We start from the raw sequence: 17,740 nt of genomic DNA, 5'->3' as shown, positions 1-17,740 counted from the left end.
TATAACTCAAATTAAACCAGATTTGCATAGAGTTGCCTTTAGAGCCTAAAAATGATTAATGATGGCTAAATTTCTAATGACTGAGCCACAGAACTTGGGCATGGTCTAGGGATAGGCAACAACTCCATAGAACACACCTTGACATTGACATAGTTCAATATATGGCTTTGCCTTTGACCACTTATGATGTTGTTATGAGTGAGTTTCTTGTGAATATCAAATAATAATTAAAATAGTTAATGTTTATTTAACATTTATGTTCTAGGCACTTCATCAGCAAGGCGCAGATGAGCCCAGTCTGGTATGAGCAGCAAGGAAAAACCAGGACCTGAAGCCAGGCATTTGCACTCTAAATCTTGGCTCCTTCCTCTTTGTTTCAAGTTGTCATTAGTTTCCATGGCTTATGTATGAAAATTACCTTGAATTGTATACCACATAAGAACTAGCATCCAGTTTCTCACAGTCTCTGCTCTCTTGGCAGCAGAGAATCTTATTCTTAACACCAAGCTGTCACTATTTGGGCCTGTGTGATGGCAAACAGACCTCTAGGCTATAATGCCTAAAAAAGGAACAGCAAAATGGAACACTGGAACGTCCAAGCTCTCTGAAGCCTGTGCTAATCTGATGTACCAACTGTATGCCTTAGTCTAGGCAGGTATGGGACCAAAATTCATCTATAGGCCTCCATCTTACTATATAGCCTGTACTATAATTAAATCAAAGGTGTTTGGGTATATGTGCCTTTAAGTTTATTTCTTACTCCCAGGCCCTATAACCCATAATTCTATATAATGCAAAGTATAGTTCTATAGGTTAAGGAAAGATACTTTAATAAGATCATTTTTCTTAGAGTAAGGCAATAATATTGACTTTTTTCTTATTTACTACTATGTTAAAGACTCTGTAAAATCATTCATATTTTTGAAGAATCTACCCAACTTTTTAAGAAAAATAAAGGGCAAAGAAATAGGGAAGCCTGGGTGGCTCAGTTCGTTAAGTGTCTGACTTCAGCTCAGGTCATGATCTCACGGTTTGTGGGTTCGAGCCCTGCATTGGGATCTGTGCTGACAGCTCAGAGCCTGGAGCCTGCTTCGGATTCTGTCTGTCTCTCTCTCCTCCTCTTCTGTTCACGTTCTATCTCTCTACCTCTCTCAAAAATAAATAAGCATTAAAAAAAGAAAGAAATGAGGGGGAAAGTGTGTCAGTGTGAGGCGGTCACTCCAAGCAACATCATAAACTTCTCCCAGTTTTCAGTTTGGTGTTATCCAAAAAGGAAAGAGCACAGGTTCTTTCCTGAACAGATCTCAGCACGGAATGATCTTGAAAATCAAGGCAACACTCTGAGATGAATTTTCTGCATCTGGCAAGTGGGGATGAGAATACCACGTTTCATGGATGCTTGAAGGATTAAATGCAATTATACATAATGCACCTGGTCCAAGGGCTGGCTGGTAGCTGAGTGCAACAACTGTTTCTTGGCCTATGGCTCTGGGCCTCATTTTCTGCAGCATGTTGTTCCTGAGCTCTTTCTGTAAATAAGAACTTATTTTCCCTTGGAGGAAATGTGGAGAGTCTCTGAGAGTCTTCCAATTTATTTTTCCTTCTGAAACAGAAGCAGTTTTACCTGGAAATGGCTATTTCCACTTTCTGCCTGTTTCCCAGCTCTCACAAGCAGTTAATGATCCTTAAGAGATTTATGTGCACCCAAGGAGCCACCACTTTAAATAACCGCTTTGTAATGCAACTAATCCAAACTATTTGCCTGGCAAATCTAGACTTTTAACACCTCAAGTCTCAGTGAGCAGGCTTTACCTTCTCTTTCTCAAAAGAGAATTAACCAGCTGAATTCTGAGAGTAGAATTTAAAATAACTGAAGAGCACATGTCAAAGAACTGAATATAACAGACGACCTCTGTTTGCCCTGGACAGAAAGATACAGGGAGGAAAACCTGGGCATTTTTTATTTCCTGTGGCTTTGCCCTTTCTGAACTTGGAAATGCCAGGCTAACTCTTCTAGTTGCACCAGGTGAGTGGTCTTGTTTGTCTTCTTACAACTTTTTGTTATAAGCATCTTCTCTGTTGGAATTTCAAAGTAGCGTAATGGTCACTTTAAGTTCATGCCAACTCGGTGACTCACCTCCTTGTGTAGGATTTTGCTACACAAAATGTACTCCTGAGCTTGCCTTAAGAAGAAATGTAACTGTTTGTAAAGTTCCAGAGAGATACCAAGACTCCAGTACTTTTCACTTGGAGATGGATATGTCGCAATGCTAAAGAGCATGAACTTTCTCGCTAAGGTGAAGTACGTAGATGATGGATGGATAAAGTAATAATAACAACATTTCTCAGGTTTCTTCTAAAACACTATGCTGCGTTTACTGTCTCATGACTTTGGCAAAATACTATTCTTTCTATATTTAAGTGGCCCTTTTTTCTTTCCTTTTTCCCCTCTTGACCAGATCCACTGATAGTCTTGACACCTCAACCTCATATTCCCAAAGTTGCTTAACTGGAAAAAGTTGATATTGGCTAGAATGGATAGGATTTAGTTATAAAATAGAGAAAGTTCTAAGCATTGAAAAAAATCTCACACAAAATTATTGTCTCAGTACTCTTGGAACATGTTGACCAAAAACAGGGGACAGAGTGGTTGTGGAGGTAGACAAAGCACAGAGGTTATATGACAAAGCAAAGGCTATACCATATCTATGTTGAAATCCTGAACAATTCGGCATACATTTTTGGAAAGATTGAATATTTTGTTTGTTTTTATGATCATTTCTGAGGGAAGAAGGAATAGTGAGTTAGCTGGTTCATTGTCTGAAACATCTGGAGATGCAGTGTGTAGCAGAAAGTAACAAATAAAAATTAAAATTGGTTTTAAAGAATGTATAGTAACCAGTGCCCATGAAATGACTCCTTGCCATGCCCAGATTTTGCCATGCACTTTAGATGGATTTCTCATTGATTTCTCATGGCAATGAGGCAGGTACTATTGTTAACCTCTCTTAACATATGAGGAAGAGGACGTGGAGGCAGAGTGGAAGGTAAGTAACTTGCCTATTATGTTCTGATTCCATATGTTGAAGCCCTATCCCCCTGTGTCACTGACTGCATTTGGAGATATGGCTTTTAGGAAGTAATTTAGGTTAAGAAAGGTCATAAGAGTGAGGTCTTAATCCCATTGGGCTTGTACCCTAATAAGAAGAGGAGGACACCAGACAACTCTCTCTGCCACGTGAGAACAGAGAGAAGGCAGCTGGCCATCTGCAAGCCAAGAACAAAGGTTTCACCAGATACTAAGCCTGCCAGCAACTTGATCTTGAACTGTCAGCTTCCAGAACTGTGAGAAAATAACTTTCTGTTGTTTAAGGCACCCAGTCTGTGGTGTGCTATTATGGCAGCCTGAACTAGTACATTGCTCAAAGTAGGTCAAGAGCAACACTGGGAATGAAACCCAGGCGGTCAGGCTCCAGACTCTACTCTTCAACGGTTTCATACTGCTGCCTCTGTGGAGTCTGCTGACTGGCCAGGAGATAAAAAGATCTCCAGTTCCAACTCCAGCTCTGTTCTCAATAGGTTTTTCTTTCACTGCTTACAGCTATGGGACCCTGAGCTCTCCTCTGAACTTCTCTATGCTTCTCTCTGTAAATGAAGAAAAAATAATCTCTACCAGAGTAGACCAAATGAGAAAGCATACATGCAACTGCAAATCACAATGCAAATGGCCCTGTGTTAGTAATGAAAACAGTATAGTACTGGCACAAAAACAGAGACATAGATCAATAGAACAGAATAGAAAACCCAGAAATAAACCCACAATTGTATGGTCAATTAATCTTCCACAAAGGAAGAAAGAAAATGCAATAAGTAAGACAGTCTCTTCAAATGGTGCTGGGAAAACTGGAGAGCAACATGTAAAAAATGAAACTGGACCACTTTCTGACACCATACACAAAAATAAACTCAAAATGGATTGAGGACCTAAATGTGAGACCTAAAACCATAAAAATCCTAGAAGAGAGCATAGGCAGGATTTCTCTGACATCAACTGTACCAATATTTTTTCTAGATATGTCTCCTGAGGCAAGAGAAATAAAAGCAGAAATAAACTATTAGGACTACATCAAAATAAAAAGCTTCTGCACAGTAAAGGAAATAATCAACATAACTAAAAGATAACTTACTGAATGGGAGAAGATATTTGCAAATGACATATCCAATAAAAAATTAGTATCCAAAATATATAAGGGGTGCCTGGGTGGCTAAGTTGGTTAAGTATCCAACTTTGGCTCAGGTCATGATCTCATGGTTTGCAGGTTCAAGCCCCTGCATTGAGTTCTCACAGCTCACAGCCTGGAAACTGCTTCAGATTCTGTGTCTCCCTCTCTCACTGCCTCTCCCCAACTCACTTATCCTCTCTCTCTCTCTCTCTCTCTCTCTCTCTCTCTCTCTCTCTCAAACATAAAATAAACAAAAAATTCATCCCAAAATATATAAAGAATTGGTATAACTCAGCACCCAAAAAAACAAATAATCCAATTTAAAAATGGGCAGAAGACATGAACAGACATTTCTTCAAAGAAGACATACGGATAGACAATAGACACATGAATAGATGCTCATCATCACTCATCATCAGGGAAATGCAAATCAAAACTGCAATGAGATATCACCTCACATCTGTCAGAATAGCTAAAATCAAAAACACAAGAAACAACAGGTTTTGGCGAGGATGTGGAAGAAGGAGAGCCCTCATATGATGGTGGGAATGCAAAGTTGTGTGGCCACTGTGGAAAACAGTATGGAGATTCTTCAAAAAATTAAAAATAGAACTACCTTATGATCCAGAAATTTCACCATTAGGTGGGAAAAGGTGCAAAAACCTAATTCAAAAGGATATATGTACCCCTATGTTTACTGCAGCATTATTTACAATAGCCACATTATGGAAGCAGCCCAAGTGTCCATTGATACATGAAGGGATAAAAAAGATGTGGTGTATATACACACACACACACACAATGGAATATTACTCAGCCATATAAAAGAATGAAATCTTGCTACTTGCAAACCATGGGTTGAACTAGAGAGTATAATGTTACGTGCAATAAGTCAGTCAAAGAAAGATGAATACCATATGATTTCACTCATGTGGAATTTAAGAAACAAACAACAAAAGAACTACAAGCAAAGGGGGAAAAACTGAGAGAGAGAAACAAACCAAGAAACAGACTTTTAACTATAGAGAACAAACTGATGGTTACCAGAGGGGAGTGAGAGAGAGAAGGTGAAATAGGTGATGGGGACTAAAGAGTACACTAAAAAATAAGTAAGTAAGTAAGTAAGTAAGTAAGTAAGTAAGTAAGTAAGTAAATAGCCCTGTGATATGAAAGATAATGGCTTAAAAACTATTTGTCATGACATAGAATCATTTCTGAGGGGCACCTGGGTGGCTCAGTCAGTTAAGACTCTAACTTGATTTTGGCTCAGGTCATGATCTCATGGTTAATGAGTTCAAGCCTTGTATCAGGACTCTGTGCTCACAGTGAGGAGCCTGCTTGGTATTCTCTGTCTCCCTCTCTCTCTAACCCCCCTCAATTGCTCTCTCTCTCTCTTTCTCCTTCTCAAAATAAACACATAAATAAGCATTTTAAAAAAGAATCATTTTTATAGGAGAACCCACAGAATCTCAGGGCTTTCTAGCTGAATATCTAAGTAAAACCCATTGAAACGGGAGCTGGGGGAATGTGATTCAGAAGACGAATGTGTACCTGAAAGAAACATAAGACTCTCTTCTCTTACTTTCTCAGCCATGACCTTTCACTTTAGCATCTGTGTAAGAAAGTGCTGGTAAAAAATCATGAGACCATTTACTACAGATTAAATTCAATTCATTTAATCAAATCAAATAAATATTGAGCACCTGCTGCGGCTATGTGCTGGATGCTGCCGGGAATGAAAAGTTAGACACAGTTACTGCGTTCACAAAGCCTATATTCGAATAAAAGAAAAAAACTATAAAAAAGGAATGTAGCATGGTGGGCAAAAAACTCTGGATTTAGAGGGTCAGAAGACAGGTGCAAGTTCTTTTTCCACACTATTCCCTTTTCCTGGACCATTTCCCATGTGCCCCTCCCTACCAGCTACCGTCACCTTTTGACTCATCACCCTTTGGAACTCAAGGAAGCCTTTAGGCTTTCCTGACTTGGTCAGAGCCCTATTTTATAATCCTACTATAACCATGAACCTTTCCTAAGTAGCACTTCTAACAGTTGGATATTTACGTTTATTTGTATCGTGATCTAATGAACTTCATGAGGTCAAGAACCCTGATTTTACTAATTATTCTATTCCACCACTGTGACTGGCACACAACCTGTGCTCATCAAATTTATGAAGGAGGGAAGGAGGGAAAGAAGAAGAGAGGAAAGCCTGGCTGACATTTACTAGGCTTAATAACCTGCAAAGCTGGTCTTTGTACCCTCATCTGTAAAACAGAGATAGATGATAATGCCCATTTCCCAGAGTTGTTATGGGAATTCTGTGAAATTTTCAATGAGATGCTGTTTTATAAAATGTGAAATGAATAGCTTTTAAATACAAGGCAGATCCCAAAAAGCATTATAGTAGTCTGAGGTGAAAATATGGAGCTAAAAGAGAATGAAGGAAATGTAATTAATTCCCTCCAGAACTGAGGCAGAGAATGGACCCACAATGGAAAAGGTGGCAAATGGCTGAGAAATGAGTACATTTTAATAAATAGAGTAGAACACCTACTTTCTATATTCATGCTATAGAAGTGTGAGTGCCTGTGTGCATGTGCATGCATGTATGAGTGGACTCTTCACCAGAATGTCACTCTGCAGGATATGGATTCCCATCTGCTTTGCTCATACCTATATTCCCAGTACCTATACCAATGTCTGGTACATGATTGCATTTCAGGAAGTGTTTCCTGAATGAATGAAATAACTGAATGAATGAAGAGGATAGAGAATATCAGAAGAAATGTTCCGCATAAACAAAATGTGTCTGGCTCCCTTCGAGAATGGTGTCAATGTGAGGCCCCTGGGCTTGGAGGGACCAGGCTACACAGGAGGAGGAGAGATGAGAAAGGGAGCCAGACCATGTGGACACAAGCTCTGGTAGCTGACGAGCATCCTGGTGGTGCTGGTGGGCCTTTGGATGCATCTGCCTGGCTGATTTTCAGAATTTTCAGTTTTCTAAATAAAGTCCCTAGCTCTGACATCTTTAGGGGAAACTGAAGGGAAGATGCTCCCCATTGAAAACACTGAAATGAAACAGCCTGACTCAGCCTGGTTACCAATCATCACATTCTCCTCTGCACATCATGGGTCTTTGACAACATGTGGCATATGACAGGGAAGGAAAAACACCACATCTGTAATTATAATAAAGATGAAAACTATGGAAATCATCAAGAGCATCTGAATTCAAAACACCAATGAATGTAAATCATGTTATTTGCATAGAAATGTGGTAACCCTACAGATATTGGTTAAAATTCAGAAGTAGATGAATAATGAATAAAATGCCAGTTTCAAAATTATGAAATAAAAGTGTGATTACTCTTACCTTTTGGAAAAATCTCACTCTTAGATGTGCTTAATAAGAGATGGGGAACTGAAAATAGACTGAGTGCCAAAGACTTTTAGTCAGTACATCACGGCCCCCCTCTTTTTTTAATGTTAAGAAATGACTGCCTAATCAGTATCTGTGATAATGATCTGTAATCTTTCCAGTGTGAGATTGATGATAAATACCAAGTACTGATTTTTTAATAACATGAAAAATAAATATACAACACATCTTCATGCAGGAATCTTCTTAGCCGTCCTTAATGCAAAGTCCTTATGGTCCAGCTATGGTAATACAATTCAAGTAAAAATTTTTAAGGTGTCATTTTAGTGCAAATAACCTAGCCGCACACTTTTAAACTATTGGTACCCAAACCTTATTTTTATCTAAGGCTCAGATAGTAAGAATGTTGGATATAATTGAGTTCTTGTCTAATTATATAAAGACTAATTTAGAACCTCATTTATTTGGAGAGTCTCTCACATAGCAAATCTATTTAAAATGACACATAAGAGCAGGTAATTAAAAATTAAAGTTGAAATCAAGATGAAAAAGGCAAGATTGAAGCTGGTTTCGACTGCTTTGATTAGTGGTGGAAGGCAGTTGAATGGGGGAGGGGCTTAACAGTCTTTGAAAGAGACAAAGGAAGAGGAGGAGGGCACACAGCTCCCTAAGGCATCAATGCTTTTAAAATTTTTTGCAATATATATCTAGTTATGAAGCAGATCACATGCAACCAGGAAGGGTGACCTTATTCAGCATGGATGAATATTGGCAATTCCCAGGCACTGTACTCCTTCCCCAAGTCTCCTGGACAGGAATTTCCTCGCTAAGAAGGGGAGGACACAGCTTCCAGATAAGCAGGGCAGTATACACGCTGCCTCTGTCTGCAGAAGACTCTTCTGTACAGCAAGCACTCGGCGCTGCTTCAGCAATAACACACACACACACACACACACACACACACACACACACACAGTCAAAATGGTCTTTGATCATGTATTTTACAGTTTGTAAAGGGCTTTTACATGCATAACCTCACTTCCTCCTCACACCAACCCAAAAAAGAAAAGGTCCTTTCACTAGGCCTATTTCACAAGTGGAGAGAAATGGAGGTCCTGAAAGGTTCAGCAACACACCTGAGATATAACCTATCTAAGGTTCTAGGACTAGAGGGTCAAACGCCTTGACTCCAAATCCCAAACTGCACCATTTCTTGTTGGTTGACACTTTTTTTTAATTTTTAATTTTATTTTAAAGAGAGAGAGGGGTGCCTGGTGGCTTAGTCAGTTAAGCATACAACTCTTGATTTTGGCTCAGGTCATGATTGAGCCAAAATGTGAGATGGAGCCTGCTTGGGATTCTCTCTCTCTCCCTCTCCCTCTCTTTCTGCCCCTACCACACTCACCCTCTCTCAAAATAAATAAGCTTTAATAAATTAAATTAAATTAAATTAAATTAAATTAAATTAAAGGCATGCATGAAGGGGGTAGAGGGGCAGAGGGAGAGAGAGAGAGAGAGAGAGAGAGAGAGAGAGAGAGAATCTTAAGCAGGCTTCACGTTGACATGGGGCTTGATCCCATAACCTTGGCATCATGATCTGAGCCAAAATCAAGAGTTGGACGCTCAAATGACTGAGACACCCAGATGTCCTGACACTTTTTTAAAAATATTTTTTACTGTTTTTATTTATTTGAGAGAGAGAGAGAGAGAGAGAGAGAGAGAGAGAGAACATATGAGCAAGGGAGGGTCAGAGAGAGAGGGAGCCACAGAATCTGAAGACAGGCTCCAGGCTCGAGCCTGATGCGGGGCTCGAACCTGTGAACCATGAGATCATGACCTGAGCCAAAGCCGGATGCTTAACTGACTGAGCCACCCAGGTGCCCCCACTTTTTTAAAATTTCTATGACTCTTACTAGATCTTTCTTTCTCTTTTCTCCCTCTTCATTGTCCTTTTTCCAACTTCCCTCTCCATTTCTTTCATTTTTCTCCCTTCCCTTGCCATTTTCTTGCTCTCTTCCTCCTATTTCTACTTGTGTCTTGACTCTGCCAGCAGTATCAGAGGCTACAGCTCAGCCAACCATACATTCTCAGATCCAAAGAGTCTGGTGGTGCACTCTGAAAGACAGAAAGCTTTTCTGTTTCTGAGGTTGTTTCCAGTGCAACAAGATCATTGTCCCCTGACAACTAGAGTGGAACTTTGGAGGCGGTGCCTCAGCTATCACCTGTATCCCAGTTATAAGACTCATTGCTGTCCTCCTCTCTTGCTGCATTAAATACAGATCTCTATCTATCTGTCTATCTATCTATCTATCTATCTATCTATCTATCTATCTATCTATCTCTAAGTTAGCCCAGTGGAGGTTGACCTATCAAGAATTTTGTTGTCATTTTGGGTCATTTGGGTTGATGCATTGTTAGAAACACTCACTAAAAGTCAGCCAGAAAAGTGTTCTCTGTGAGACTGTATTTTGACTCCCACCAACAGGAATATCTCCTTCAGCTTGTAAGCCATCATATCTTTATGGAATCCCTACCACATGCAGGAATCAGGGATGCAGCAATTAGCAAGTTAGAAATGATCCCTTCCCTTGTGGAGCTGAGAGTCCAGTAGCAACAGGCATGGCACACGTTGCTGAAGTGTAATGAACGTCAGGAGAAGAGTTAGCTGAGCAAATTCAGGGAAACTCCCCTAATACCAAGACCTTGTATTAGCAGAGAGAGGCAATGAGCTGGGGACAAGACAGTTGCATTTCTTACCCTAGCACATCTGCAGGACATGACACAGTCTCTCAAAGACCATGACTCTTTCAAATCAGCAGAAGACAGCATTCCCCTCATCTCCCCATCTCCTCCCCACCTCTTCTTGTCCCTTCCTGCAGAGTTGCCCCAGGGGGACTAGGATAGGTATGATATGTCAGGACAAGGGGAAGGATCTGTGTGAATTTTGTAACTTGTAGCCTGACTTAACTCCCTCACATTACCCATTATTTGTAGCTATTAAGATGGTTTTGCAGGCTGTAATATTAATAAAACTCACAAGTTTAAAAGAAATACCCTGTGAAGTAGATCTTTTTAATGAGATCCCTTCATACATAAATCATTGAGTTCTTGGTAAGTAAAACGCAAGGCTGTGATGGAACTTGCCATGTGCACATCTCCCCGCAGACATCCTGTAATGAGATGTCCAGGAAAGGAAAAGGTCGCCAGGTACAAAGCCAGGTGCACACTTACTGTTGTCCTCAGCAACACAACGTCTGCCTCTTGCAAGGAACACGGGACGCAGTTTGCCCACACCTGCCAGGCAGGTCTCCAGTAAAACACCAAGGGGAGGATCCCAAATGAGAAGATGGATCCGGCAAGACAGAGAATTTTCCGGCAACCTTGAGTCTGGTAGCCAAATATCTCCTGAGGAAGAACCAAAATATTGGTTAAACACTATAAATAGCAAATGAGCCAATTGGGATTCTGGCGATAAAACTAGGGCAGAGACTGAAGTAGGTGAGGAGTGACTGAGAACTTGGAGAAGGATCCCTGACAAAACGACACATGATCCCAAGCCTCCAAAAGTCACAAACTGCAAAACTCACTTTCTATAATTTGAGCACCTGACTACCCTGTGTCAAACACAATGCTAGATGATATGTTATCTTATTTAAGTCTCTCCAGCAGCCCCTGAATAGGATAATGTTACCTTCATTCATAAATGATGGGGCTGAGCTCAGAAAGACCTGGCCAAGGGCACAGAGCTAGGAAGCTCTGCTTCCAAGATTCAAACCCAGGTCTGATCCACAGCCTTCACAGACATGGCCATGAGCCATGTGACAGAAGGACAAGATGACCTCAGCAACTGATGATTCCCTTGGTTAGGACCAGCAGCCACATGGGCAGGACAGAAACAAGCCTTGACTGTGGAGTCAGGAAGTGATCAAAGTGTTTGACCCACAAGAGGATGAATAATTAAGCGCCAACTGGCTTTCAGGTGTTTGGAGTGGAGTTGTGCATTCCTACCCTCCTCTCTTGTTCAGTAGCAAAAACTTTTACATGATCAAGGAAAATCCACAGAAACAATGTGGGTTATTGAGCACTTGCCATGAGCCGGGAGGAGATATGAGACCTGGGATGATACAAATAGGAGCAAGGGAAGAATCTTATACCTCTAAAAAATTTGTAATCTGGACAAACTTCTTCCTTTCAAGTAAAGCCTGGGACAAAATGGAAAACTAGCCCTGAAGGTTATGGCCTCAGTCCCACAGTTATATCACACAAAGTCATAGGTACACTTGGTGCTGATTATGATGCCCCAAGCTGTCGAGTATCTTGGTTAGCACATTCTCTGGACCAAGACATGTTGGATTCAAAGCCTAACTCTACCGTTTACTGGGTGTGATCTTGAGCAAGTTATTTAGCCTCTTTGTTCCTCAGTTTGCCATCCATAAGACGGGTGTGGTGATAATACCCACTTCCCAGGGCTGTGGCAAAAATTAACTGGATTAGTAGGGGTAGGTGCTACGTAAGCATTTGCTGCTGCTGCTGCTGCTACATCTGCTACCATCTGACCACTGGCCCAGAGGTAGACCTGAAATTCTACCCCTCATTCTATTGGCATTTAGATCTAAGAATTCCTAGCGTCAGAGGTTCTGCTCCTGCTCGGAGTGCCTGTTGGATAACAAGGATGCTGGAACACAACACTTTAAATTAGCCACCTTCTCTATCTCACCTGATACAGACTGCATTATCAGGAAAGTTTCTGTGATCGTTAGCTGAAAGCTGCTTTTATGTGTAATTTTTGGGTGCCTTCCTCTTATTAGGAAGCAGTGCATGCAGGTGCTGGCTGACTGCCCTAGACATTGTCCACATTTGGCATTCCTTTGATGAAACATTCACATTAACTGAGAAACACAAGCTCTGGGCTGATTTTGCAAACTAGAATGTCTATTTTGACATGAATCCTCTTTTGTCCCAAACTCAAGCTCTTGCTTACCAGCTGCCAAGTCTGGAATGATTCTGTCCCTTTATCATTCCTGAAGCAATGCTTCATTTAGCTCACTTCGAGCAGGATCCTCATCCTAAACCTTATACCTGTCCTAAGTCCATCCCATCAAATTCTCCCATGTATTTTTTATGTGCCTATACTTTGGAATAGCTCAACTTTTACCCAACAACACAGAAATTGTGTCATGTTTTTTGAATGTTATATTTAAAGTTTTCTTTATATTGTCAGTCAATTGAGCACCCCCTCCATGTAATATGTCTGAGTTATGCCAGTTCTAGAAGCACAAATCTCCCTGTTAGCACACATTCTTTTATGGACATTGCAGTAAGGGCCCTCTATAGTTTCCAAAGTGAATTCATGTTCATTATCAAAATAACCTAAGCAGGAATTATTATCTTCAATTTCCAGCTAAGAAAACTGATGCTTAAGGTTATTATATGTAATAGATATTATTAGCAACTATTGTTGGTAATAATGACAGCAGCTAACATTTTGTGGGCACTTCAAAGCCCTTCACAAAGCACTTTCCATCTACTCTCCCATTTAGTTGAAAAAGATAAAATAAGTTTCTCTAAGTATAAAGTTCATCAGTAACTAAAAACTGGACCTCCACTTGAGACCTTTGCAGCATGGGAGGACAATGTGAGTAGATCATTGCCATTCTAAGGCTCTTCTTCACTCTGTTGCATTCAGTTCAATTTAAGCAAGCAATTTTTAAGTGTCCACCAAAGAGCAGACGTGTGCTAGACAGAGATGAATGAGACAATGCCTCTAACCTCAAGGAGCTCATTAGTTTAATGGGAAGTGAGATACATAAATGATAAGAACAAACAAGGTTAGAGCAATAAAAGGGTTATATAGAGGGGTGACTATAGAAATCGTCATCTGAATTGAGTGCTATTAATAAAAACACTGGAGCAGCAGACCAGAAGTAGACAGTCAGGCCAGGTGACTTTATTTATTTTTTCACTTGGGAGAGAGAGAGAGAGAGAGAGAGAGAATCCATAGGAAGCTCCACAGTGTCAGCACAGAGCCCAATACAGAGCTCAATCCCATGACCCTGGAATCATGACATGAGTGGACATCAGGAGTTGGATGCTCAACCGACTGGGACCCTCAGTCACCCCCAGAGTGTTGCTTTAAAAGCTTACCTGCTCTCAGTCCTATGGGCACTACAACATCAGTAAGTGGCCCATGACCCACAATCCATTGCCAAACTTTTAGTAGAAAGGCTGGAATAATGTGGACAAGGAATTTTCAATTATTGCTTACTAAAGTGAGTTGAATTGTTCTGACTTGAACTGTACTGACTGCAAATTCCATTGCAGGGACTATTAATAGACACTGGATTTTAAAATGCAAAAATTATCCTGGTACTGTTTGTTATGATCCTGTAGCACTTTACTTCCTATACTATGGAGTCCCTCCCATGTCCCTGCTACTGTGCACTCCACCTATCCTATGTCTCATAAAAGACATCAATAAGCCAAAAAAACCAAAAAACCAAAAAACAAAACCCAAATACTGAGAAAATGTGAAAAAAAATCACACTTATGTCAGTCAACATGCATCATAAATAGCACATTGTTCCTTTCTGTATCTCCCTTTCTACCCACTGATTCTTCTGTCCCCTCTGTCCCTAAAGATCTAGGTCTTTTGCATTCCTAAGGACTTAAACTTCAGCTTCCAAGTGTCCAGATCTTCCCTGCAGAACCCCTACACTCAAAAAGTCAAACTTATGCTCCCCAGAGCAATAATCTCAACTACCACAGCCAACAGAACCCCTTAAAAATCTATAGATCCTGTCCCCAGAAAAATGCACACAGATGCATATAAACAAACTTCTCCATATAGATTCAAGGAGTTCCCACAGAACCATAAGGTTCTTAAGACATGGTTCCCATGAACCATAAGATTCATAATGCTGAATCAAGACTGACCTTTCCTGAAGTTATGCTCTGTACTTGTTCTTAGGGCCCCACACTAGGTGAGCACTTAATGATTGTAGAGGCTATGAACACCATGCTTTTGGAAATGCATATGAGAGGGTGATGAGAGCAGGACATCGGGTGACTCCAAGAAGCTTCGTAGGGTCATGTCATCATCTGGGAGCTCACCAAGTCCTGAGAGTGGCTCTCAGCCCTCTAGTCCCAGAGACTGCTAGCAGAACATCTCTGGCTGGGAAGATTCAAGCTCACCAGGTCTCAGAAATGGGTTGGAACGAGAGCGTGAGGTGTATGTGAACGTCACACGACAAGATGAATACATGGGTAGGTATTAAGACTTTGTTCTCTTCCCAACAGCACCGTCTCCAGTGTGATTGTCCCACCAGTGGAGCCAAATGCAAGCATAGTGCTTAAAATGGGCTCTGGGCTCTTCTTTGACCATCTCCCACCCTGACTGGCATGCCTTCTGTGAACATATTAATTTGTTCAGTAAAATTACAGTCAAATCCCATTAGCCTGGGAGACATTTATTCTTTTTAAGACAATTTTGCATTTCTTTACTGGCTTCATTAAATATTTGAAAGTTTAAGTGATTTTTTAAAATCTCCCTTAAGATCGTCTTTTTTCCCCCTTGTTTCTGAATTTGGGATGCGAAGAGAAATGTTTCACTGGCATTTTCATGCAACTACAACAAATTATTCTACATGAATGCAATTTACATCACTGTGTATCCTAACCACAAACCCTACCCTACTCCAGTTTTCACTCAGTAGTTTCTTGCTTGACACTCTTGTGCAGAATGAGTTCTCCAGGTTTCCCTAAGTTCATTTAATTTCTAGGTTGAAGTGAGATGCTCTCAACCTGCATGACCTAATTTGGAAATCTTAAACTGGAGGCTCAAGAAGAATGGCTTGCCGACAGGTTTCTTGCCAGCCTGGTAAGCATTTCTAAACCTTTATATTAGTCCCCCCAGCTACTTTCACCTAAAAATTCTGACTTCTACCTTTTCTTTAAAATAAATCAGAAATTGTGATAGCACTGTACCCGCATTCTTGCACTGGAAGAGTTAGCTGGAGGTCACCAAATTACCCAGGAACTGTCCCAACACCAGCCAGTGAGAGAGAGAAGAAGGCACTGCGGTACATTCATACAGCACTTCAGACAGATCAACTCCAGCAATCCAACATCCCAAAATAGGGATGACACTCAGTGACATAGACGGTGATAAAAGTCAGAGCAAACAATTACCTCAGTAAAAAGAACATTTTTACAAAGTTAAAAACAATGAAAATTCAAATGATTTTTTGGGATTCACTTAAATAAAAGAAAGCTATATCAAAAGGAAAGTGAGGACTTGATGAAGACATGACCCAGTACAATGGTTACCCCCACTGATGCAAGGCAGGGCTACATTGTCCAATGTAGACTATCGTCAAGGTCTTAGCTTTGTTGTGGGTGATGGGGTCATTACCTTATTATAAAGAACTGATTAAAGAGCTAACTGAATTAATGCAACACAACACTGACAAGTAATGAGAGCATTATGGTGCAAGGATGATGGACAATCTAGTCATGAACACTTGAAATCTTAAGGGAAAAAAAAGGAAGAAACAATCCATTAGAGTGAGAGATGGCCCTCTTTAAATGAGCAGGTGCTCATCCATCTCCCATGGTCCCTGCCATGCTTTCTCCTTTCCCCAACACTGAGGCCATATGTCAGATTCACTTCTCATCTCATAGTGGACCTGCTCATCAGAGCTACAGCCTCAGCGGCAGGCCAGTGGTTCTCAACCAAAAGTGATTCGGCCCTCAGGTGACATTTGGCAATAGTTGTAGACCTTTTTGGTCACTCTCAACTGAGTGAGATGTGCCACTGATGTAGCTTCTGGGTTCAGGAACAGTATTCCAGGAATACTGTTAAATACCCACAACGCAGGTAAACATCCTACAGTGCAGAGGACAGCTACCCCTCAACCTCCACAACAAAAACTCTTCTGGCCCCAAAATGAGGCTGAGGTGGATATTCCCCCACCTAATCTGGGCAGGTCACTAGCTCCTAGTGCCTACGATGTCCTCCTCAACACCCAGAAGAGAACTAGAGAATTTTGATACTGAAATCTATAGTAAAAAAAGATTTGCGCTTTATGCCAAGTGGCCACTCAAGACCCATCATGGGTCCAGCAGCTCATTTTGCTGACGAGGAAACTGAGGTGCTGAGAAAAAATGCAAATTGCCCTTGTGGTCTGCACCTGCTTCCCTCCCCAAACAGAGCCATTCTCCCACCACCTCATTCCGCACTGGCCACGTCAGCCACAGTCACAGAGCCCTTTCCTGCCTCAAGGTCTTCCCATGGCTGGCTACCCCTCATCTGTTTAAGCCTCCTCTAAGTGTGTCCTTCTCAGTAGCCCATGTCCTGTATAATGATAAGCCCCTGATCTCACCTGCCCTTTATAAACTTTTTTTTTATCATTTTCAAAATTTCTACTTAGAATTTTTTGCTTGCTTCTCTAACTCCCTCCTTTCCAGCTCCCACAAGACTCTATCAGTTTAGAATCCTTTCAAGTTTGTCTCCTCCAGTACAGTTTACCCAGCATCTGGCACATTATCTGCATGTAGTAGGCACTCACTAAATATGTGCTAAATGTATGAATAAATAAGCCAGTGATTGTACTAAAGGAAAGAGGGAAGAAAGGAAGGGAAGGAGGAAGGAAGGGAGGAATGAAGGAAAGAAGGAGGAAGGGAGGAAGGCCTGGAAGGTAATGAACCCTTACTCTTCTTATTCTTAGCCCAAGTATAACTATAGCCTTTTCGTTGACCCTTTAAAAGTTAAATCATTTCTGGTGGGGGGTGGGGGAGGGGAGGAAACATAAACAACCCCAAGATACTGCCCTGCCTTTGGTCATTAGGAAATATTAACTAGTTTCATTTGCACTATGCTCACATTAATCTCTAAGGCTAGGTTTCTTAAACAAGTGCTTTCAGGGGGGCGTCAGGGTGGCTCAGTAGGTTAAGCATCCAAGTTCCGCTCAGGTCATGATTCCAATTTTGGCTCAGGTCACGATCTTGCACTTTGTGAGTTTGAGCTCCACATCCATAGGGCTCTGTGCTGACAGCTCGGAGCCTGGAGTCTGCTTTGGATTCTGTGTCTCTCTTTCTCTCTCTGCCCCTCCCCCATGCACATTCTGTCCATCTTTTT

The 17,740-nt window shown here is 41.1% G+C and overlaps 1 protein-coding gene across 1 annotated transcript in view; it reads right to left on the bottom strand.

Annotated features, from left to right (window-relative positions):
• ATP13A4 (ATPase 13A4) overlaps positions 1-11,410 on the bottom strand; it is an 86,232-nt gene extending 74,822 nt beyond the window's left edge. Inside the window, exons 1-2 of the mRNA XM_029938730.1 lie at positions 11,381-11,410; positions 10,837-11,010 (exon numbers count right to left, since the gene is read on the bottom strand). Coding sequence (XP_029794590.1) covers positions 10,837-11,010; positions 11,381-11,410 — 204 coding nt within the window. The remainder of the gene's footprint in view (positions 1-10,836; positions 11,011-11,380) is intronic.
• Positions 11,411-17,740: the final 6,330 nt, after the last annotated feature.

Source organism: Suricata suricatta, chromosome 5, assembly GCF_006229205.1.
Source record: "Suricata suricatta isolate VVHF042 chromosome 5, meerkat_22Aug2017_6uvM2_HiC, whole genome shotgun sequence".
Lineage (NCBI taxonomy): Eukaryota > Metazoa > Chordata > Mammalia > Carnivora > Herpestidae > Suricata > Suricata suricatta.
The sequence above is the reverse complement of the archived record's forward strand: the minus strand, read 5'-3'. Positions and strand labels throughout refer to the sequence as shown.